Here is a 25,408-nt window from a genome sequence, read left to right on the forward strand (position 1 = left end):
AGATATGGGGACATATGTATATGTATAGCTGATTCACTTTGTTATACAGCAGAAACTAACACACCACTGTAAAGCAATTATACTCCAATAAAGATGTTTAAAAAAAAAAGAGAGACAGGCATTACAAAAACCATAAAAAAAAATGAAAAGAGTGGAAAAGAGAGGACGAGGAGCTTCTGTGACCACAGACATGGGCAGCGTGGGCCTCCCCTCCCTAGACTCCTATTTCTAAGGTCTGCCTCCCTAGGCTTTGCAAGTAAGTTTTTATGTATTTAAATGTGCCATCTGCTGATTGCCTGTGAGTATGATTTCCTGAAAGCAGTGGGTTTCACATTTTAGTGAATGACATCAGAATCACCTGGAATGTTTGGAAAACATGCAGATCCCCAGGCCTCACAGGGGCAGCTGGCTTGATAACACATTCTTTCTTGGCTCTGTTGCCCACTCCACTACTGGGCCCTCCTTCACCTCTTAAATAACCTACCTGCCCTTAAATCCTTGTCTCAGGTTGTGCTTCTGGGGGAGCCCAACTGAAGCCAGCAGGATGCATGTACACTGTGCCATAGATTCCCCTCTCAGGAAATCCCTCCCCGTGGCTCCTGCCTGCAGGGGTGAGCTGACAGTGCAGGGAGGGGCGCACTGCTGTCATGACCCTCACTGGCCCTGTCTATCGGTCTCACACATCTGATCTTGCTTCCAGGAGCCAGGGCTTTCACAAACTGAGCAAAACCCACATGGTACACTCACCACCACTTGCAGATGGTCTAGTAAAAAAAATACATGTATTGTCTGAGTTTCCAGAAGAAATAAATTGTATTCCCACTTTGCCCTGTTAGCTTTGCTCCATGTGGGAGCTTCGTGCTGTCAGTATGCCTCCTGGGTGAGTAGCCTGCAAAAGTTTGAGTCTCAATGATTACCCCAAAGCAGGAATTGTGGCATCAGTCTCCATGTGTGAAATACATATCACAGCTTGAGTTAAATGGACCCCAAACATGCAGCATTGTTTTTTGCATTATCTAACACACGGGCAGTTTTTCATGTGGAAATCAATGGAAATCATTGGAAATCAATGGAAAAATGAGGAGATTTTAGGCAAATCTTCTTTGAGGATTACCTGTCTGGAAATAGATTTGGTTTGCATAAGTATTTGGGGGTGGGATGGATGATGAGGTCAGACACTTTCCAAAGACACATTTCATATCGTGGTGGGGTAGCCCGAGGTGAGACCAGGCTGGTGACTCTGGAATCAGCTGCTGACACAGGCTGCAGCAGAGGGTGAGTGGAGCCGTGGGGTCTGAGCCTGATGAGTCCGGGCTGGACTGCCTAGTGTAACCATGTGAGTGTTACTGGCAGGGACCAATGACTTGTGGAGACAGTCTCGCTTCCTGTGCCCTGATGTGGCTATCAGTCTGGCTGGATTCTGACCTGTATATGAGCTTGTCACTTGCTCAGGGGCCGCTAGATAAAGTCATTGGAAACACTCTGGAATATGTAGAATGAATTTATTCCCTACTGACCAGATTCCATGTCAGATTGGGATGATGGCCCCATTCTGACTTTCAAGAGTTAAAGGTGATGTAAAACCGAACGTCAGAATTATACTTTCCCTCGGAGAGACCAATTCTGCTCATCTCTCAGAGGGCTGCACCAGAAGAGGCCACGATGTGCATGCAGGAGCCCAGTTCTCTGCAGGTAGTGATCAATAGGAGAAGGAGAAAAGCAGGCTCATTAGGCATTTCTCTCCTGAGCAGCTCACTCAGTCTTGTCAGGCCTCCAAAGCCACAACCGGCTGTGCTGTCCTTGTTCCTGAGACGGGCCCACCAGCGTGCCAGGGTGCTGCCCTCCATGCTCACCTGGGTGACAACACTCCTGGGGCTAGGGCTGGCCTCTAGCAGACGCTGAGGCCTACGGTGCTGTCAGCAGCTCTGCGGGCACAGGGTACCTTTGCGCTTGTTCTGCCTGCCCTCTCCTTCATATCCTTTTCCCCCCAAATGTATTTTTTCTTTTTTAAGAAGAGACATATGTTTCCTTCTTCCCTTCCTCCTTTTTCTTTCAATATTTATTTATTTATTTTTGGCTGCGTCGGGTCTTAGTTGTGGCACTTGGGCTCTCTAGTTGTGGCGTGGGCTTAGTTGCCCTGCGGCATATGGGATCTTTGTTCCCTGACCGGGGATCGAACCACCGGAGTCGCCTGCATTGCAAGATGGATTCTTAACCACTGGACCACCAGGGAAGTCCCTTCCCCGAAATGTATTAAGGCACACATAGAAAAGGGTTTACAGAGGGACTTATTCACACACCTGCATTACTCTGCTGAGCCAGATGGTGCCAGTCTGCAGTGTGGGGTGGGGTGGGCTGTTTACTACGGACATCAGGCTGCTCAGCTTACCTTCACACTTCTGCGGGTAGAGGGAGCCCTTCCAGTTCATAAGAAAGTTCCCCAAACTTCGTGGGCAGGCATGTGACCCATGAGCCCTCCCAGCCCCATCTCTGTATCAATGAAGGCTTCTTCTCTGTTTGCACCTTCCCTGCCCCAGGCTGCACTGCCCGCTGGTCACTCCCTCAAGGCTGTGCTGTGCGTTCACAGTGAATTGAGGATCCCGGTATAGAAACTTGAGGACAGGGGATCCAGCCTATTTTATCTCTCCAAACTCTCCATCCTCCCTCCAGGCGGTTGCAGCCATAAAATAATGATTCTGCAATCGAATAGCTAGCTCCTCATGCGGTGATGAGAGAGGGAAGGGAAAGGAATGGGAAGAGATGGACTTGAAAGGAGAAGAGATCTCCTGGGCTGGAAACCTGTAGATTTTTTTCTAAGTGACAAAGGGCGAGGGTGGCTTTATGAAAGAGGAAACTTGGTACCCTAACACCAGCCTTGGGAAAAGCAACAGCCCCAGAGAGAAAGTGTGTATGCGGCTTGGAAGCCAGGCTGCTCTGATTTCTGGCTCTAGTGCTTTCTAGCTGTGTCTCTAAGCCTCGGTTTCCTTCTTCACCTGTAGAGTGGACTTAATAATTTTGATCACCTCAGAGTTGGTGTGAGAATGAAAGAAGCCCACGCCGGATAAGCAATATACAGAATAACGTAAGGTACCTGTCATGATGCTTAGGAAGTTCATGAGGCTTAGGAAGTTGGAATTCATTGCAGAGATGCGACCGGGGGCAGAGGGCCTGCCTTGCACCGGGCCTGTCCTCCCCTCCTCCATCCTCCCCATCTCCTGCTGGCTGTCCCCCTCTCCCCCAGCGTTCCCGCGCGGTCTGGGCGGTGGGGAGAGGCGGCACTCCCTCCCTGGCTCACCCGGCGGCCAAGGCAGGAGGTCAGGCCTGGGGCGCCGGCTGCAGTTGCGCGCGGCCGCCTCTAGATGGAACTTTCTCACCAACACAAGGTCGGGCGGGCCGCAGCTTCCCGGGCGCTGGGCGGCGAGGGGCTCCTTCTTTCCTTCGCCGCGGGCAGGTGCGGGGTGCCTGGGCAGTAACTCGTGGGGAGTGCCTCTGGACCGGGCCCGTCGAGTCCGGCGGGCTTCCATCGGCTGAGTTTCCCCTCGGGAACCCAGGAGCTGCGCGGCGCGGGTCCCCAGGATTTTCCCGCCCCGTATCTGCAGCTGCTTGAATCAGCTCAATAAGATGCCGGTCACCGTGCCGGCCCGCTCTCCTTTCTGCGCAGGGCCCGCAGCGGCCCGATCTTCCGTCCATGCTCGGGCTGCGGGGGTTCTGTAGACTGCGCCCCGAGAGCCGCGGGCTGGGGGCAGGGAGAGGATCGCCCGGTGCCGCGGGGCAAAAGATAAATGGCCGAGCGGTAGCGCGGCGCGAGCAAACTTTGCAGGGGAAGCGCGCAGCTGAAGGCTTTACTTTGGGCATCCCCAACAAGAAAACGTGGGGCGGGACACGTGCCGTCTACCGTGTATTCTTCATGGTGACTCTTCTCGTGACCCACTGCTCACGAAGGCGAGCCCCGGGCTCGTGGTCCCGACTACGTGCTCCGGGTGGCCTTCGCGCTGCGCTTCCCGCGCGTGTCCCGGGCTCGTCTGGCAGTCGGAGGCGCTCCTCTCCTTCACAGCCTTATTCCTACTTACAGCCGCCCGCACTTCTTCCTATACCCTCCCCGCCCCACCCTCCGTCTCTGGGTCCTCCCTTTTTTTTTGTCGGGGGCGGGGCGGATGCAGTGATTTTTAAAATCAGAACTATTGACATTTCTGGTCCCCGCATCGCTGAGGGCTGATGTAGCGCGGAGGGGAATCCGCCGCCGGTCGAGTGTCCCTCTCCCTGCCCGCACCCGGTCAGAACCGAGACACCGAAATCCGAAATCCAGGGGCTCCCGCCCCTCGGGGTTCCTCCTCCTGCTTCCCGAAGTGACTGGTTGGCGCGAAGCGATTGGCGATCCCGGGCGCGATCCCGGCCGCGGCTCCCCGCACCGCGCCGGGTGAATGGCCGCGGGCGGAGGATCTGGAGGCGCCGGGCGCAGGCCAATCGCGGCCGCCGGTGGGAGTATTTGTTATTCACATGGAAGAGACCTGGCGCCGGCTGGGCCAGCTCAGCCCCCTCAGCCCGGAGACCAGCCACAAGTGCGGCCGCGGTGCTCGCCTCGAGCGGCGGCGGCGGCGGCGCTGACATGGAGCTGCGGGCCCCCCGCGGGCTTCCTCACCGCGCCCTCTGTGGGGAGCAGGGTAAGGCTCGCCGAGCAGCCGAGAGAGGAAAAGAGAAGAGCAAGTGCCGAACCACAGGCAAAAGAAGCCCCCCCACCCCCGAACTCTCCCCAGAGGCTGTGCTTGAGGAAAAGAGAGAATCCCCCCGTTTTGATTCCCCTTTCCGTTTTCTTCCCTAAGACCGTTCAGTGGGCAGCCAGGTGCACCGTTCCTTCCCAGATCACTTTAGTGATTTGCTTTTCCTGGGCACAAGTAGATGGCCTCGCACACCCGGAGTCCGGGAGAGAACTGGTGGGCGGAGGTGACGGGAATGGGAGGCGAGGGAGAGTGGGCACCAGGGGGCGAGGGGCTGGCCGGGCATCGGAGCTTGATTGGGTGTCTGTTGATTTTACGTTGCAAAGAACAAGGCAGCCACCCCTCTTATCTTCCCATGATTACATTCCAGTGAGGAGGTTCAGAAAAGAGGCAGGCTTAGCATGGAACTCCCAGGGCTTGGAGATGTGGTCCCCCAAAAGTTTAGTCGGCGAATGGGAGACTGAAGGGTGACGGGAAGGGGCAGGCGCGCCTAGGGCGCTCGGATGGGGCGTGCGGCGGCAGGATTGTAAAGCGCTCCTTCCGCGGATTGCCTGCCCCGTGTGACCTCCTGGACCTGCCCTGGCGGAATCCGGACTTGCCCCGCCGAGATGACGAGGTACCTCCGTTCCGCGAATCTAACGGGAGGGATTTCCGAAGTTAGAGGCTTCGGGGATGAGTTGGGGTAACCCCCGCCTTCCTGAGCGTGGGGCTGGATGAATGTCTAAGCAGGATCTAGGGAAGATGGGGGTCGCGGGGGAAGCCGGGTGGTTTGGGGGTCCTCGAGACCCCACATCCCCACACAGCGTACGTGTGGTATGCCTGAGCTTGCGTTCCCCGAGTTAGCCCGGCGAGGTTGGGGTTTCCGCGCCCCCCTTTTGCGGCTTTCAGGAAAACACTGGAGTTCCGTGTCCTGCTGGGGGTGGGAGGAGGAGTAATGGTCTCGGGGATCTTGAGTTTAAACGACAAAGGCAATGCCCCCGACAGCGCCTCCGAAGCACCTGCGGCCAGCGTGGCCCCAGTTTGGCTGGGACCCGCGCGGGGTGTGGGCGCTCGCGGCGGCCAGGTGCGGCGGGGGCGGAGGCGCTCCCTGCCCTGCAGCGCGCGGAGCCCGGATCCGCGGGCGCGCCGGGGGACTGGGGCGGCGCCAGAATACCCCGGCGGCGCGGGAAAGGCAAGAGGAACGGGCTACTTCTCCTAAGGCCCTGGCTCTACCCGGAGCCGGGGTTCAACAGACGAAGGAACAGAGAAGAAAAAGGAAGATGCGGCGGGGAAGAGGGGAGCGGGGGCGGGGTGAGTGGCTGCGGGCTGACATAGAGGCAGAGGCGGAGAACCCTCCGAGCCGCGCCGAGAGGGAGCCCAGGGGCTCTGCCAAACAGCTCGGAGATCCTCTGAGGTTCGTACAGTTGGTGAAAATGTAACAGAGTCCCCCGCCCCCCAAAACCCCGTCTGACACTCTTCCTCGGTGCACATGAAATGCGGAGGGGTGTGCGAGTCAGCCAGTTGCGCAAGACGGCGCCCCCGACGCTTCCCTGAAGAATTGTTTCCCCCGGGGCCCGGGATCAGAGGGTGTCTGCGCTCCCTGGAGGGCAGGGGTGAAAATAGACTCACCCGCCAGCTGCAGAAGTCCCAAACCCTCAGTCCCCGGAGCGAGTCCCGCCCGAGGAGGAAATGCCCTATCTGCCATTTGGGGGTGATCCTTTCCCACAGACCTGACGGCGTGGGAGTCTCGCAAACATCCAAGAATACACCACCGTCTCGGCCACGACCGCGGCTGAATACAAATCCTGCCAACGTCAGAACTGGAAAACAGGGTTGGTGGTGGAGATATCGATAAGGAAAATCATAAACGGGAGAAATGCATTCCGATGATAGCTGGTATTTCGCTTGAAAGAAAAAATAAAAAGAGAAAAAAGAGCCACCAGCAGGTAGATCTTGGATAAACAGTTTATTGCACTTGACTATAATTTCCATTTTCCGTTATGAAATTGTTTGTCAGTAATTGCAAATGGCTACAGAAACCACTTTAGTGTACCTTGGTCCCTTGCTTGTGAATAATGTCCTCAAAGATCTCTGTCGGAGACAGAACCAGCTGTGTGGAGTTCATTGCCTGTTTCTTGAAAATATGTGGTTTGATAATTTTGAAAAGCCTTACCCATCAGGGAAGATGAAGTAAGCTTTTTAAATGCAATTTTCCCATTTCAGAGTCAACTATAGGTTGTATCATAGAGATAAAGACAAAGAATTCTTGCTTTTAAATCAGGGATATGGGGAGAAATAGGTGAGAGGAGGCTCCCCAGGAGAGGATTTATCCAGAATAAAGAAAAAGATGCTGAGAATACAGCTCTGTACTGTTACTTAGGCTCCATTTGTTCTACTTGGTTTGTGCTAGCTAGTTCTGCCCTCCTGCTCCTTTTACAAATTATTACTACTTAATAATGCTAAAACATCTAAATTCAAAAGGAATAGATAAAAGGAAGAGTTGAGCTCTAATGAGTGCAGGAGAAAGTTAGAGGTCTGGAGAGATGTGCTCTTTTCAAAGTTGGCTGGGCAGGTTGAAGCTGCTGCAGGGCTTGTTTAATTGGTATTTATGCAGCAAACAACCCGCAGACGTTCACTTTGGCAACATCTAGTGCCAATCATTGTGTAAAAGCATTTCGCTGTCTTCAGGGCATGAGGCACAGAACACTGTATACATGTGCTCGTGGTAGCAATGCTTTTTTCCTTCCAAGTTCCTTTCTCACGGTCTTCCTCCTGTAGTTAGAATACTCAACAGAAAGAGGACTTTTCTTTAGTCCGGGGAATGGGGTTGCCCTGTCTCAGTGTCTTAAAAAGAAATGGTTGCATGGATTTATCTCTTAGCTGGACCCACAGCAAAGATCTGGCCATATCTCGATGTCTGTCAAATAGGCTGGCTTTTGAAGGTTCAGGAAACTGTTGCTGTTTTCTTGATAGAACCTGATTGGACATCACCAAACTCACTCATGTAGTTTGCTCAGGGGGGACGGCCACCCCATGTTGTGTGGGAGAAAAGGATATGAACGGAGAGCCAGCTGGATTATAATGTTTCCATCCCAAGGGGGGGGGTCTTCTGTCTGCTAGAAATTTATATTTGAACTATCTTCCTCCCTTCCTCCCTTCCTCCCTCCCTCCCTTCCTTCCTTCGTTCCTTTCTTCCTTCCTTCGTTCCTTCGTTCCTTCCTTCCTTCCTTCCTTCGTTCCTTCCTTCCTTCTCCTCCCTCCCTCCCTCTTTCTTGCCTTCGTTCCTTCCTTCCCTCAGAGAGTTCTTTGGTTTGATTTTCATTTCTACTTGGTACTTGGACAACTTGTGATGAACTCACCCACTGACTGAGGACCTCGAGCATGATGCATTTTTTCTCCCAGGACCTGCCTTCTGAGTGGGGGGCATTGCTGTGGGATGGATTTGAGAGGCTCCTGACTTATGATAACTCCCAGCTTTGGTTTGTTACAGTGCCAGTCTTAAACACTATTAGAGACCTTTCTTTGTTAAAGAAATTATGGATCTCCTGGAAATGGTTTTATAAATGCAGATGTTCCAGTTGGGGGATGACAGTACTGCATCTTCAGGTTGTGATACCTGTTGATGAATTTACTCACTCCCTGGGGAGGGCCACGGTAACAGGAAACCAGGTCTTAAGGTTGTGACCTGTAGGACACGTCAGCCCTGAGGGAGGGGGGAGATCCAGGTCTGGAGGAGGAGGGAGCGGGTGCGCAGAAGTGGGAAGACGTAGGAGAGGCTGAAGAGAAGCGTGTGCAAATTATTGAGCACATACTTTTCCAGGCAAGGGTATCCCTGCAGAAAGAAATCTTCTGGCTGTTTATTGGCTAACTTTTCTAGTGGTAATGAGCAGTAGTGGTAGAAGCTCTGCATCTTATCCTGCATACAACTTAGGAAGGCTTCCCATTGTTCTCTTCTCACTACAGCAGAATATCTTGTCACCACTTTCTTCAGAATAGCCCTTTGGGTGCTCCAAGTGTCCATGAACTTCAGCTTTCCAGCCAGATGTTGATTTCCATTGACTTTTCCTCTTGTGTCCTTCCTTCCAGTTTTCCCTTGATTTCCTTTGATTTCTTGGACGCTTGACTTGTTAAGGTTTAACCAGCCCTGTGTGTGATGGGAAAGTGTTTTTTTAGGGTCTTCTGAGCACAGTACACCAGTAAAATATTTGAATTGTAGGACTGATTTTTTAAAATAAATTTATTTATTTTTTATTTATTTGTTTTTGGCTGAGTTGGGTCTTCCTTGCTGCGCGCGGGCCTTCTCTAGTTGCGGTGAGCGGGGGCTACTCTTCATTGCGGTGCTCGGGCTTCTCATTGCGGTGGCTTCTCTTGTTGCAGAGCACGGGCTCTAGGCGCACGGCCTTCAGTAGTTGTGGCACGTGGGCTCAGTAGTTGCGGCTCTCGGGCTCTAGAACGCAGGCTCAGTAGTTGTGGTGCATGGGCTTCGTTGCTCCACGGCATGTGGGATCTTCCCAGACCAGGGATTGAACCCGTGTCCCCTGTATTGGCAGGTGGGTTCTTAACCACTGCACCACTAGGGAAGTCCCAGCGGGACTGATTGTTAAACGATAGTTTCCCTGTGCATTCTTATAGCACTTGCCAGTTTATAAAGTACTTTGACATATATCATTTCATTTCGCAACCCTAGGAGGTGGCCAGAAATCATTCCTCAGTTTAGAAACAAAGAAACTGATCCCAGGTTAAGTGACTTGCCCAGTGCCATGGAGTGAGTACTGGGGGGTACTTCTCAGAACCTAGGATGCCACCCTCACAGTCCACGTCATCAAATCAGGGTCAGCTTGACATTCTTCATGGTCTGCTGCAGCCACGGGCTGTGGGGTAAGGGAAAGAACATAGCACAGTCCTGCATTTGAGTTCGGGCCCAAGATTTTAGACACATTCATATAATCTTTCTGTTTTTAGGTTCCTTATATCCCAAATGGGGGCCGTGATACCAACCTCATCGGTGTATCTTGTAATGCAAATGAGATAACGTGCTCCAGGCATGCTGTAGCATTCAGTAAATGTTTCAGCCCCTTTCCCTCTTCTTATATGATACATGCTATAAAAGTGGCTTCTCATTACTTTAAATGTGGTCTTTTTATGCAATAGCTGTGTTATTGAAAAAAATGGTGCAAATTGAATTCTAAATCACATTGCATTTTTTTTTGCCTCTTTTTGTAAAAAGAAATATCTCAGATTGCATTTGAAATGCACAGGGGGATTTAGCTATTTAAAGGAAACCTGTGGTGAATTCTTTTGTAATGCAAATAATCACCTTCTAATTTATCTGTTTAGTAAATTGAGCTTCTCATGCATCAGATTTTCTTAATATGGGGCCTGCTTGTAGAGGAGAGCTTTTACAACCCTCTCTTACCGATGGGGAAAAGCCACTCAGCTTGCAAACAAAATCAGTCATTGTGTTCAGTTGGCAAAGCCTTGCTCTGGTGTTTTGAGCATAATCTCATATTCCCTTATCATTAAATAATAGAACCTCAGAACAGGAAGCTGGAAGACACCTTAGAGATTATATGGTCCATCTCACTCATTTCACAGATGAGGAAATGGAAGCACACAGAGGTGAAGTGACATGCTCAGTGTCACCAGCCAGCGACTGTCAGGCAAGGATCCAATTCCAGGCCTCTCTTGCCAGGGGAGTCTCTGTCTAGCCTGTCCTCATTCTGTCCCCACCAAGATTCCAGGGCTGTGCATACCTGTGGTGGCATAGGAGATGATAAACAAATATGATGCATTTTCTAAAACAACCAAAAAGAGCTGCAAACGTGGGCTGTTTCAAGAGAAACTGCCGGATTTGCAATTTTGTGAATTGACGACAATATTCAGCTTAACCTTTTTGTTAAAGAGCTGAATGGAATACAGCAGAGGGAGGCTGTTTGGCCTTTTTTTCTGAGAAAACGATTACAATTCTTGGCTATTGCTATTCCTGTAAGGATTTTACCATACTGTGTCTTAAAAGCACTTGCCAAGTTGCTGGAGGAAGACCTGGTGACAGACCCAGATAGATCCCACGTGGCTTGGTGGGTTTGTTCTCACTGGTGTCAGGCTGGCTGGGAAACCTGATTTTGAAGCAGAGGGGTTTGGACAAACTACGTTTGATATTCTCAACTCGTTGAAACTTTCAGAAATCACCCTGCCCTGGAAATGCCCCCAGATTGTCCCCTCCTAATTAGTTCATTGTTTTCCTTAAAGAACTAACCTTCAAAGATATGCACATTTCTGAAAGATTTCAGTGGAGGGGCAGGGCCTTCCCCCTTGCTTGTGTTGTCCCAGTCAGTCTCTGCAGCTCTGGGGGCTTTCTCAAAAGGCAGGACCCACCTGGAGGTCCTGAGGACTTTGACCGTGGTGCCATTGACTAGCTGAGGGCTCTGGGCCATACTCAACCTCTTTGAGCCTTTTTTTCTCATTTACACAAGACCTAATGATTGGTGTATGAAAATTCAGTGAGTTACTCTGTTAGGTGCTTGAGACTTTGGTTCAGAGAAGGTACCTAGAAAGTAAAAAGAAGCAGAATTCAGGGCCCTGGCCCTTGAGGAGCTGTCCATATTCCTGGCCTTTCAGGAAATAGCTAGAGCCTGTGAGGGAGCCGCAGACTCATGTCCCAGCTTGGGGGGCCTGCTCCTCAGCAGACCCGGCCACGGAGGTGGGTAATGGAAGTGCTAATGATCTACAAGGTACCCATTTACCCTGTACTTGGGACCAGCTGGGAGGGAATGAATGAACAGGAAGGGCTGCACTAGCATTTAATGGTTAAGCCTCCTGGAAGCCCTCCGCCTGAGGGCTCAGAAATAGTGGAAGGTGTCTTCTCCCCTCACAGGTTGCTCTCAGGAGTGTGGACCTCACGCCTCCTTGAAGAAAGTCCATCATCTCAGGCGAGGTTTCTATCAAAGCCCAGGGGAAGGTCAGTTTGAGAGAAAAACTGATTTTAAATCAAGCACAGGACATGAAATAGAGCTGTCTGGCTCGATGGCACAAAAAGGTCATTTTGTTAAAATTCATTGACGCCGACTAGGATGAGTTTAGATTAAGGCTCACAAGAATCGCCCAAGAGCAAGATTAGGCCATGCAAGATTAGGCGATGCCACCAGATTTTACGTAGTTTTCTAGAAACTTTCAAATATATTTTTCCTTAGAATTTTAAAGGGAAACTAAGCCTTCCAGTCATCAAGAGTCTGATTTTTATGACAACGTATCAGATTTTGAAATAACTGCCGTATTTCAACATTTTGTAAGTAGCTCTGATTTTACTTTTAAAGTGACAAAAATTTTCAGTAACAATCTCACCAACTGGGCAAATATGGAAAAAGTTGCTCTGCTTTAGTGGAAAATGAGTTGCAGACTAGATTAGCGACGATAGCTCCTGTTTACTGAGCACTTACCCCGCGCCAGCTACCGCGCTTTCCGCGTGTGCCACGTGGCATGTTCTGGCGCCCCTTTACAGACAAGAAAGCCGAGCTTCAGAGAGGTTATGTGCCTTTAATTCTGTGTTGCAAAGGAGGAAATTTAAGCAGAAATCCAAGTAAACTTCCCAGTAAATACCAACCAAAATGGCACCTCTTGTTTTCCATTTAAGTGCATTCATCCACTAAACAAAACTAACTCCTGTCTCTCTGTTATTTATTCCCCAATCTTTCCCTAACTGAAAGCTCTAAACAGACCTATGAGATGCTAAAGAGACTAAAAATTATTGCAGACATGAATACCTTTAAAAGAAACTCAGTTTTACTACTTCCAGGGCTGTACAAAAAGTGGAACTAGGTTAATGCCGCGTGAGTAGCAGAGGTAAGGATGATTTGTAATTAACAGATGGACTGAGTTTATGGTCGTCTATAATTGAAAACCATTTATTCTCTGAAGTGTTTTAAGTACTTGGGAGGTGGCTTGAAGAACGGCATGTCCCCTTCCTTTTTCCCTTCATCATTTCTCCTTCAAGTATCCGTTCATTCTGTGCTCTGCCAGAAAGGATACGCTCAGGGTCAGCCCAGCCCTGTGGACTTGGTCACAAGCTCTGAATTAGTCGTCAGAGTTAATGAGATTTTACTGTCTTCTAACTGGTCTTCCTCGTGAAACTGTAAAGCACAATCCTCCTTCTTTTAATGGGTGGTTGGTGTAATCCATGGTCCATCACTTAACTGGTTTCATACAGAAAGTCAAGTTAACTTTCTAAGTGTTTCCTTTTGTGGAGTGCCTGAGGTCAGGCTGTTGCCAAATCACAGATTTTCTGAGGGAGAAGCAGCTGCTAAGAGAATCACGTGTGACGGAATATTAGTCAAGTCGTGAGAAAAATCAGAAAAGGACGAAGTATTTTGAGGCCGAATATGGGAAATCCAGGGCTTAGCATATGCCCAGGAGGCAGGAAACGCTTGTCATAGGCAGATGAGAACTGTCCCAGCAGACTGGGCCATTGACTGTATTTGTGAGTGTGCTCCAGGTGTATACTCAGAAATCCCAGGCAGTGGGCTACAACAAGCCCCCTTTCCGCATCTAAAAGTGAAAAAAGTGCAGCTTTCTCCGAAGGCTTTTGGACATATGTTCAGTTGGCCTCTGGAGAGGCACCATCCTTTCCTTTGGGTTGGGGAGAAATGAAAATTTTATGAACTGGAAATTGAACAAGTGAATGGAAAGCACAACCAGATGTTGGTTGGCTAGGGTAGAGGAGAATTGTCCAAATTTCAGGTTTCAAACCAATATGTATAAATAGGTGAGAAATGAACGTTAGATTAACTACCCTACCAAAATACATTGGTGCTGTTAATTTTCTTAACTGCATATGCATTTCAAACATCAGATTCCCTTATGTGAAGTCAGTTCTTGTTTTCAGTTAAACCTCCACAAAAGTCCTTTGAAAGACTCTCATGGCATTCTTTAACAGTGAAGGTCCTAGAATAAAATTTTCCTATAGATTTGCTTGTAGATGTTTTCACTCTAGGTTATTTCTAGTCTTGATGAAATAACTGTTTTCTCCACTGAGTCAGACAAAATTAAGAAACTCTTCAATAGACCTCCAGCTCTGATTTGCTCTAGTGATTCTAGGATCAAGAAGTGTTTGCTTCAGAACTGTAAGCATACCCGTTGCTTCCACCCCGACAAATTAATAGGAAACTCTGACAATGGTAATAGGAGTATTTTCACACATAACCTACCCTGTGTGTTTAATTTTCAAGTCATTTTTTTGTTACCAGAGAACAATAAGATAATTTACACAAAATAGCCGACATTCTATGTTTAATCTTTTCACAAGCTCTAAAACTTATACATTTGGGGCTCCTTGGGTGGATTCCTTTCTCTTTTTTTTTTTTGGGGGGATTGAATAATCACTTTTTCCCATTGGGAAATCTGAGGCACCCAAAAATGTCGTTAACAGATGACTGGCTTGTTGAATACATCACAGAAAATAGCCTTTCATTCTGATTTTGTGGACGAAATTTAAATGCTAAATTCAGACAGCTGTAAAAAGTAAAAACAGATTTGAAAAGAACTAATGCCATCAACCTCAGGATTTTTACCTTCACAGAAATTGGATTTATTGGAATGAAATGGTACATAAAAATGCTTTCTGATTTGGGAGAATCAACCTAGTTTCTGAGACGTTTCTGTTTCCCTTGCTCCAAAAGTGTCATCAATCTCTCTGTTTAGATGTAGTGCAGCCAGGTGTTCAGAATCATAAGGGGAAAAAAAGAATTAGTTTCTTACTGAATAGGGAAAATTAAACAATAAAAAAAGAGGTCGGTGCAAACAGGGCTTAAAATATGAAAAATGTAGATCCTTTGAACTGAACCCTTTCTTTTTTTCCTTCTGCCCTCCCAGGAATAGTTCTGCTACAGGGCTGACTTCAAGGATGTGAACTGGTGACCTCATCCCAACATCAGAACCTCAGCTGTTACTCTAATTTTTGCATCATTCCAGGCAAGTTGACTTTATATGGAAATAAAATTGAACCTTGGGGTCTGATGGAAATTCACTGTGACATTCAAATCAAGAACACCTGCTGAAACCCACAGAGCCTTTTCCCCATGGGCCCTGATGGTAGCCTCCAGAAGGTACAGCCTCAGGTGGTCCCCCTTCTTCTGTGGCAAGAATAAACTTTGGGTCTTGGATTGCAACACCACCTGTGGAGAAAATGGTATTCGAGGGAAAGCGATCAGCCTCTTGTCCTTGTTTCTTCCTCCTGACTGCCAAGTTCTACTGGATCCTCACGATGATGCAAAGGACTCACAGCCAAGAGTATGCCCATTCCATACGAGTGGACGGGGACATCATTTTGGGAGGTCTCTTTCCTGTCCACGCAAAGGGAGAGAGAGGGGTGCCTTGTGGGGAGCTGAAGAAGGAAAAAGGGATCCACAGATTGGAGGCCATGCTTTATGCAATTGACCAGATTAATAAGGACCCTGATCTCCTCTCCAATATCACTCTGGGTGTCCGGATCCTCGACACCTGCTCCAGGGACACCTACGCTTTGGAGCAGTCATTAACGTTCGTGCAGGCTTTGATAGAGAAAGATCCTTCTGACGTGAAGTGCGCTAATGGAGATCCGCCCATTTTCACCAAGCCCGACAAGATTTCTGGCGTCATAGGTGCTGCCGCGAGCTCCGTGTCCATCATGGTGGCTAACATTTTAAGACTTTTTAAGGTAGGTAAAGGCACTAGGCAATTCTGACCGTTGTGGAAAGACAATAAATTGTCCTGACTCCAACTGCAGGTTTAAGAGGAAAGTGAATGTGGTGAAGATGTTTGTAGACTCTCTCAGGGCCACAGTTTCCTCAAAGAGAGGGGTTTGTGTCTAGGTTTCTACAAGTGTTGATTTAGTTCCATTTTTAAAAAGAATTAATTGGATCAATTGTGACTTTTTTTTTTCTGAACAGAAAGGTGATAATTTCTATGACATGTTGGGTCCTCAGTATCTTGGGATATGCTGTTCATTGAGGCTTACTTTAAAGCGAAGCAAGTATTTTTCCAGGGTCTGATGAACTCTTAGCTCATTTATCAGATCAAACATTTCTATGGTATTTGAGATTTAAGATAATTTACTTGGTGAAATTTCTTTAACGTGGGATACTCTGTTATGACAAAAGCTCCTGTGTGGAGAAATAGTATTTATTACTAATGGGTAGATGGGAGTGACAGTCTGGGCTAGAAGATGGCCATGAAGTTGTTACGTTTATTATAGACAATAGAGCAGAACCTCATTAATTCAGACTGCTCTGATGCAGACTTAGAATAATTATATGTAATTCTTATTGAATTAAAAGTTCAGATTTAGCAGGATAATTCAAGACTTTTTGGTTTAGGTTGGATGATCTATTACCTATAGATTACATTTTGAATAAAATTGGCAAAATAAAACAACACATGGAACGATATTTTGAAAGCATCAAGTCCCATAAACATAAAGTTATTGTAATTCCTCTTTCATTAACTTTCTCGTTTTATTGATTAACATCCGTTATGTAGTCCTCTGTAATAGACATAATTTTAAAAATGGAAAATACTTTTCACTCTGATTTTTTACTCAGTGGGACCTGACTTTTCCAGCTTCCTCTGAATTAATGAGGCTTCATTTAATATTGTGAGAAGCTGGTTCTGTGCATATTTGATTTAAACATATTAAAAGAACATGGAGAAGTTGGACAGATGACAGATACAGTGACAAAAATGAACAAAGTGATGGAAAACTTACTTCAGAAAATAGAAGGGTTCGAATCTAAAGCTTTCTGCTTTGGAAGCTGTCTTGGGGGACCATCTAGTCTGGTTCACGTCTGTAACGTCCCCCCCCCCCCCGCCAGCTTCTGTATGAATTCCCTAAGTTTGGAGGAGAGAATGGTAAGAGGCCCCTTCATGACTATTTGCAGATGGATGATATTTTCTCAAATGAGGGTGCTGCTGAGCAGTAGCTCTCTGTGTCTGAGGAGTACTGAAGAGTCACACACAGGCGTCAGGGAATGCCTGAGATATCTGAGCCAGACGTTAGGAAGAGCCCCTTGGCAAGGAGGAGGACACAAGATTAAAACAGGCAGCCAAGGGTGCTCTAATTGTCCATCTCTGGAAACTTTCAAGGGAAACTGGAAAGTTGTTAGTAATTTCTCTTGGGCTAATTGACCCCTTGCCTGGAGGCAAGATTCAGAACCAGAAGCTCCAGGTTTACCCCAACATCCTGGGGTCTTGGATTTCTCCCAGCATCCTGAGTCTGAGCTGCACGGCATTTTCGGCTCTGGGGTGCTGTCCAGCTCCAGCCACTTTCCCAGTTCTCTTCTCCTCTCTGACTTGATCTCCCTCCCCCGATGCTCCAAAGCATCTCTTTTCTGTTCTCAACTCACCAACACCCACTTTTAGGGAAGGGGAAACTTTCGTGAGGATCATCTCCCTCCTGCTACTCTCCCCTTATAAACGAATTCCGGTTCCCATCAAGCCCATCGTAATTCCCGTGAATCCTGTCTCTTTCCTGGAGTCTGGTGCCAAAAGTGGGCAAGGATTTGAGGAGTGGGGTGGAGGCGATAATTGCTCCGTTGAGGTTTGCAAAACCTGTTTACCGTTTCTTTTGCTACAGAATCAGCTTATCTGTAAAATGGGGATGTTAACATTGTGTTAGGTTGTTGGATGATTTAATGAGATATTGCAGGTGAAGGATTCCACCAGGACCTGACCGTGTCCTTTGGGGACATCGGGCCAACTGAAGGGTAGGTTTTGTTTTTATGCATTCTAGACCTGGCTTCTCTCTGCTTTGTTCTTCTCTCACTGACTGGCCAATTCTTGGGTAACTCTGGAGGGACCTTATTTGATCAGGTGGGGGAATTACAATACCATTGACTCTGGGCAGAGTCCAGTGCTGTAGGTCAATTCTTGTGACTGTGGTCTGCACATGAAGGGGCTGCCACCCTTTACCAAAGCACAGGGACTGGGTGACTTTTAGCCAGGAGGAGATGTTGGTTATGGTAGATGTCATGACTAAGACCAGTATTCTGGCCCGGAGTGAGCATTTAATATAGGGAAGCAGATATATTTACTAACCAAATAAGCGGGGCTTGAAAAATCTATCATTTACAAGTAAGTGAGAAGATGTAAGTGGTCAGCCCATCTTCCAGCTGAACCTGGAACCACATGACTGTGAGTTGATCATTACAACTTAATCGTTGTTGTGCTACTTTAATTTACTTTGATGATTCATATGAGACCTCCAGCCAGCGCTCCACACTGATATTAATTATGAAATGGTGATGGTCACTCTTGGAATATAAAATGTTTCACTTTGTGTGTGAATATATATTCTGTTTAAACACATATGCTAGGACTGACATGAAATATTAGAATAGTTATCAAAGGAATGATTCGCAAATTAATGCTTTGGGGATTGGCTTACAGTTCCATTTTGAATGATAATAATTTGATTAAACAAATGCTATGACCTGAATAAAATTATACATTTAGGACAGTTTTATGGCGCTTGGGCCCCTCCAGGACACCATATGACCCATAGTATCTAAAAAGATGCCTGGATATCAGTATAGTGCCACTTATTCCTGGATTAACGGAGTCACAGAAGGTCAAACGTCTTGGTTTGGAAAAACACAAACAATTAACCTTGACCATGAGGGATGTAAACAAGGTCTTGATTAATGAATTTACTTATTGTCCTGCTCAACAATAAGCATTAATTGGGGTTTTTAGGATGTAGCTGGAATCTGTTCAAAATTGTATAGAAAATATTTGGGCTGAAATCAGAAGTAATCTCCAAAGGTCCCAGTTCTCTTTTTCTGGACAGTCCTGGTAAAGCCATGTGTCATCTGCCTGGGCTACACTGTGAAGGAGACAAAGTCCTCCAGGCATGCCCATCTTCCTCTTCCTTCAGTCTGGCCCTCCTGTGGCAGCCTCTCCTGGCCTCGTATCCCTCTCCATTCTTCTACTCGAAGCCTCGTTTCAGGAAAGGAGCTATGCATGTGTTATCAGTCATCTGCATATAACATGTCTGTGTTTAGGTCAGAGGATTTTCCGTGGGATCGCTAATTGTGGTTCAATGAAATGCTTTGTCTTTGTCAAGGGGATTCAGGCATTGGGGGGAGGTTCATTTAGCCCCCCAGATCCTGCACCTTGTCGGGGTGGGGGGCAACTCGTCTGCTGTGGTGTATAGCTTGGTCCTGCTTGTCTCTAGAGGGAAGGAATGTTGCCCTGTCTTTGTCTTTCTTCTTATCAAAGATCAAGGGCAAATGGTAAAATCAGCCCTTTAACTTCAGCGGAGAATTGGGCAGGGAGTGGAGCCAGACTTCATTGCGGGGTGGGTGTGGGGCGGAAGCTGGCCTGTGGCCTCGTCCCTTGGGGCACTGAATGCCATACTAAACCAGTGATTGTCAACCCTGAGTGTGGGCGGGGCTCACACCCTCTCTCCTCATGCCCTGGGGGGGTGGGGTGTAGGCTATCAAAACTACCTCAGAGGCTTTTCATGTGACACACAGTGAGTGAGTGTGTGTCTCCCAACCCCCTCCCTAGAACCATTTTTACTGATTGAAGTGTCTCATATTTCTCAGGTGTGTTGGGAGTGAAAACAAGTTTGAGAGTCACAGAACAAGACTTCAATGATCTGAACTTTTCAGAAGCACTACACACAGCCTTGACACACACACGTACACACACATGTGTCATTTATGGGTTAACATGGCGGCAGAGTGGTCACCTAGGTGACTGTTTAATCCCTATACCAAGTTAATGGTTTTAGATAACAGTAGGATCGATTAGGATAATGTGACCCATAACTGCAGAGTAGCAAACCCAGAAAACCCAGAACTGCTCCAGCCTACATGAAGGTTAATATGCCATTTCAGCGGCTCCTGTGTTGCAGAGAGACCAAAGAAAAGAGGGGTCCAGCTCTCAGATGGAGACTGCTTGGTTTGAAAAGAATTAAAAAAGAATTGAGAGGGCCTTTTGGAAATGTGCACTGGGAAGCCCATAATTTCAATTTGTTTTATAAAGCAGTTTCGAGGAATTTGCATATGGTTTATAAAGAGCTCGGATTTTTTCCCCTTTCTAGAACATTTCCACCCCTCTCTTTTAAATTAGAGCAAATCTGTTCCTCAAAACACTAATCATATGTCTTACTTTGAGCAAAGATTGAACATTCTAAGTTAAAAATAGCACATTGTAGTAGGAGGTAACACATATTGATGTCCACATAGATGCATTGGGGTTAGAAAAGGACAGTGTCAGATATAATTTCTCTTTCTCATGTTTTTCTGGTGAACTTTACCTAGAGAGTTAATTTTCAACTCTTGAAGGATGGGGCTTAGATAGTCTGTAGTGTATACTTCCCAAAACAATCAAATAGAAATCCACGTGTGGATTATTCTATAATTATCTAGAATTACTTCTAGATAATTTCTCACCATGAGGAAGTGTCCTGGTTATAAGTGGCTATAACTGACCTTCATGTTAAGTAAATGAAGTACAGTGAAGCATCCCATTACCCTGGATGTGCTCGCCTACCCTGCTATGTTTACAAAGATATATTTTCTTCCAAGAGACTCTTCTAGTTGCAGTAACCACTCCCATAAAGCCAAGCATTTTGCGAGTTATTTATTGCATACAATGGGCTTTCTTAACTGTAAACTCTGAACAGGTATATCTGCCGTATTCAGGCTCATCTAGTTAGATGGGCAGAAAAATGAGCCCAATCAATAAACTCAGCGGGAGGTAACATTTCATGTTTAATCTTATCTGATGGCAAACAGATAATGGAAAATTGAAAGACAGATTCCTTTAGTCAATCCTTTGCTCCTGTAGCAAGCTCTAATTTAGTTTTGTAAAGAGCCTCTTCACCTCGGATGAGAGATGATGGATGTTCTCCCTTAGTGGCCTGAAGTTGGGGTGGAGGGGGAAATGGGCACTGCCCATGGTCACTGACACAACTCGAAGCCATAGAGACACATAAATATGCAGATGTGGTCATGCCACTCCTCTTCTTAAAGTTCTAGTGGCTGCTATTTCTCCCAAGATAAAGGTCTACCTCCACTTCGGGAAGTCTTTTCTTACTTCTCTTCACTACATTAAGTTTCTTTGTTACATGTAACAAAGCTCCATGAGGGCAGGATAATATCCGTGATAACCATGAGGGCATATATATCTTGTTTGTTGCTGTTATTTCCAGCACCTAGTAAGGACCTATCTGGGAACCCAATAAATGTTTGCTGAATAAATGAATGAATGAACCATATCTCTCTACCCCTTCCACTTCCTCCACCTCCCTCATCCCAATCCCAGATATTGGAAATAGTAGGTGTTGGGTAGATAGAACAGAAATGGGATTTTGTATATTTTACTTTTGTACTCATTGACAAAAAGGAACAGAAGGAAGGAGAAGGGGAGAAAGGAGAGGTGGTATATTTTGGGAGTTCCTATATTTTCATGTGCTGCCTCATTTTCCTACCAATTCACATTTTCTCTAAACAGATTTTTAAAATTAAAAATTAAATTAGTAAAAGACACGAGCACATTCTCATTTTGAAAAGTCTAAGCAATGAATAAGTAAATAGTGTAAAATGGAAAGAGACCACATCCAAACACATATCTATTAGTGAGGTCACATACAAACACAGAATTTTATTAATAGATATGTCTTATGGCTTTTTTTTTCATATAACAATATGCCTGGGAGAGATTTCCATGTTGGCTAATATAGATTCACCTCAGTAATTCTCAACCCTGGCTGCCTGTTACCATCACCTGGATAGGTTTTAAAAAAGCCCAAACCCTACCCAAGACCAATGAAACTGGGGTGGAGCCCTGGCATTGGTATATTTTAAATGATCATTAGATGATTCTGTTATTTGTCCAGGGCTGAGAACTATAAAACTTTAGCTCCTTGGTTTTTAATTATATGAATAGAGCATCATTTATTTAATAAATCCCTTACTGATCGGTTACTTGACTTTGATTTCTTAAGGTCAGTTATCATTTGAAAAAAAAGTGAAAACAGTGCTAGAGGCATTCCAAGCACTATTAGCTCTAGAGTGAATTTTGGTCTCATAGAGCCCCTTCCTGGACCAACAAAGGGGCTGAATTAATGAATTACCAAAAACACCTTGCTATAAGGCAGACTCACATGATACAGGCCCACCTCACAGGTGGTGGCTCTTTATGACATGCAGTAACGTAGAACCAGTGTAGTGATAATGTGCTCAGACCATCAAAGGAGCATCGTGACTTGTTGGGTGGAGCAGATTTTAAACTTGGTGAATTTAAATATTTCTTACTTTCCCTTTTCCTAGCCCCGAAAGTTCTGACGTCCTACAGTGAATACTGAAGACCTCTTAAGATGTTACGTAGTGATTAATGCCTGTCTTTTGAGTGTTTCAAATAATAAGGTTGTTTTAACTAGTGGCTATGAGTGAGGAGAGGGAAGAGGGGAGAGGCAATAAAGGGGTAGGGGGAAAAAAGGGTTATTATGGGATTATATGAAATCATGTGGGTGAAACTTTTGAAAGTCGTAAAGCACTATAGAATTTAAAGAATCTTTGATCCAATTAAAATAAATAAATAAATAATAACGAGGTTGTTTTGAAAGTAGTGAGGAGTCTTTCCAAGAGAATGGCCTGTGACAGTGCTATACACTTTTTGCTCAAGTTGTCTGAAAACCTTTTGAGAGCAAGTCAGGGTGTAAGTAGATAAATAAATAAATTCGCATAAGAAAAGTTCTGTGCTCTTCTTTCTATTCATTCACCCTGAAGATTGCAGTGATTAGTTTTTTAAAAAAATTTAAAGACTTGATTTGTTTTTAAAGAGAAGTTTTAGTTTACAGCAAAATTGAAGATGGCAGTGGTTTTATTTGGTTTCAGGACTGGTTTCTTCCCAGACTCTTCAGAAGATAGCTTTTTACAACCAACGGTTGTACTTTCTGGGGGAAGACTTAGCATCCGAGGGCTGCCCCTGGCTCTTGCCCAGTAGCTCTCAAACTCTAGCATGCATCCAAATCACCCAGAGGCTTTGTGAAGCATGGAAGCTGAGTCCCCACCCCACCGCCGCCGCCAGAGCTTCTGAGTCAGTAAGTCTGGGCTGGGGTCTGAGACCTGGCATTGCTAACGGTAACCAGGTGATGCAGATGCTGCCGTTTCGCAGACCACACTTTGAGAAACTCTGCTCCGTGCAAATCGCCTGCTGGCTGGCTTAGCAAGTCAAAGTACACAAGACAAAAATGAGGTTGAACAATGTTCTGTCTGGCAGCGGCCTTTTTTCTTTTGATTCACGCCTGGTTGAATTTCTGTTCTTATTGGTCATAATCACAGCAGCTGCTGTATGGATCTATTTTTAATTGTGTGCTCTTTTGGAAGTTGTGTTCCTTATTAAATAATGCGTGGCTCAGGAGTAATGATCAGCAGAACGGTCACTTGAACACGGTTCCTAAAGCAGGGTCGCTCAGATGATCACTTTTCCTCATTTTTATTGCCTGTGACAGTGGAGCAGACCGATTTAAGAAACCTGGACTGTAAGACACACATTGACAGGGAATTGAGAACAGTAAGTGACGAAAGAGGCTGCGATTTGTCTCAGCTACCAGCAATTTGTCTTCAGAAACCGTGACAGCTACCTCCTGATTTCCATTATTCAATGAGATTGCAAATAACATTCCACAGCAGTCTTAATCAATAGAGGGTCACAAGAGGCCCTTCTTTACCCACAGTGGGGAAAAAGGGCCTATTTACCCATTTAATTGGTAGAACACATTCTCTGGCAAAAGACAGAGACATCTCTTTCAGCTGGAATAAGGGACTTTCCCTATCTCTAAGCACTGTTAATAACATAAAAATATACATGTAATCTTTATGTATTTTAAATACATAGTGAGCGCCAGGCTGGTGGGGTGGGAAGGGGTCCAGGTATAGCATTGTCCAAAGCCACCTTTATCTGTTTCCAGAATGAGGCCTATCTCTGCTGCTTTATTTCATTTGGCCCAGCAAGCTGATAGGCATGTGTTTTCAATGTTGGCCATTTGTCTCCTTCCAAGACTCTCCCAGGCTCCCTCTGTGCTTGGGGAGGCTGGGTTCCTTGGTACAATATAGCCCCAGATCTACTGGTTAGGCCCGCCTTCGAAGTCACGAAGCGCCACCCTGGGCTCCCTTGGGATGTGAGGATGGTGATGTATTCTTGCTCCAGCTTACCCTTGCTTCCCTTTACATGAATTGAGAGTGAATTCTAACTTTTATTAGTGTTTGTGCTATTTCTTACATTTTAAATTTAAGTATTTAACATCGCGACAATTCTATGTAGTAGAGTTCTCAAAGTGATTTATCATCTCAGCTCTGAGAATGTTTGCATTTATATTGTTTAGAGAACAAATGGCATATCATTCCTATGCAGATTTGTTGTAGAGATATTTGTGTCCTATAGATATTTATCCTCAGGAGCTGCTTTTCAAATTATAGATTATTGTAATATACTTATCTAGTGGTGCTTGATACTCTTTTGAGTAAAACAGATTAATGTGAATTATATGAAATAGGTCAGGCTTTGTAGTCAGACTTCCTGGGTTCAAATTCTGACGTAACACTTATTAGCTATATTACCTTAAGTACACTAGTTAATCTCTCTAAATCCTAGCTTTCTTTTGTGTGTGTGTGTGTGTGTGTGTGTGTGTGTGTGTATATTTAAACAATTTTTATTGGAGTATAGTTGATTTACAATGCTGTGTTAGTTTCAGGTGTACAGCAAAGTGATCTAAACGTTAGCTTTCTTACATCTGAAGAGTAGATAATGATAGTACCTCCTTCATAAGGTTTTAAATGAAGATAAGATAAAGTGCATGAAGTCCTAAGTAGGATCCCTGATACATAGTTATGAAGATGATAGTGAGGAGGGAGATGTTGATGTCCACCGTTAGTAGGATATTCATCTTGAGTTAGACCTCTACTTCAATACTCAAGCATCCATACTGACTTGCCTTATTTTGTGAACAATGGCAGGTTAGCATTATAGATGCCGTCACTGACCAAGAAACAATGCAATCAATAGGTCCAAATAGGCTCTGGCATGGAGCTAAGCTGTCTTGTTTGCCTCAAGGCCAAACATGAGACTGGGACCTCACCAACCTCATGCTCCAACCAGTTGAGCTAAGAAAGCAGTGGGCTGCTGTTCTTTCCAAATCCATGTCTTAGGTGGTAAGAGTCAGTTTTGTTGAATGAACAGACAGCCAGGGGAAAGATTGGATGACCCAAAGACAAGCTGTGCTAAATTTTAAGGTTATGTCAGCACCCGAACAAAAGTGCCACTAGGGTTCGGTTGTGAAAAAAAAGAAAACAACAACAAATTCTGGCTCGTTTGGACTCTTTCCCAGTACCCCTGGTTTGATGGTCTAAGAGGTCGAGCCGTGGTTGAGGATGAGCGGCTGACTAACCTCAAGGCTGCCGGCAGTCTTTAAGTCTGTCTTTTGGGTTGGAATTCCCGTTTTTTTGTTTTCTTCACACACACACACTGTATTTTATTTTATTTATTTATTTATTTATTTTTAATTTTTTTTGCGGTACGCGGGCCTCTCACTGTTGTGGCCTCTCCCGTCGCGGGGCACAGGCTCCGGACGCGCAGGCTCAGCGGCCATCTCCGCGGCATGTGGGATCTTCCCGGACCGGGGCACGAACCCGTGTGCCCTGCATCGGCAGGCGGACTCTCAACCACTGCGCCACCAG

General features: G+C 46.1%; 1 protein-coding gene across 2 annotated transcripts in view; it reads left to right on the plus strand.

Annotated features, from left to right (window-relative positions):
• Positions 1–14,871: 14,871 nt before the first annotated feature.
• The window catches only part of GRM8 (glutamate metabotropic receptor 8), a 773,539-nt gene continuing 763,002 nt past the window's right edge, over positions 14,872–25,408 (plus strand). For both annotated transcript variants that reach the window (XM_024129289.1, XM_055084852.1), the window contains exon 1: positions 14,872–15,381. In XM_024129289.1, the coding sequence (XP_023985057.1) occupies positions 14,872–15,381 (510 nt within the window). The remainder of the gene's footprint in view (positions 15,382–25,408) is intronic.

Source organism: Physeter macrocephalus, chromosome 5, assembly GCF_002837175.3.
Source record: "Physeter macrocephalus isolate SW-GA chromosome 5, ASM283717v5, whole genome shotgun sequence".
In the NCBI taxonomy this organism is placed as follows: Eukaryota; Metazoa; Chordata; class Mammalia; order Artiodactyla; family Physeteridae; genus Physeter; species Physeter macrocephalus.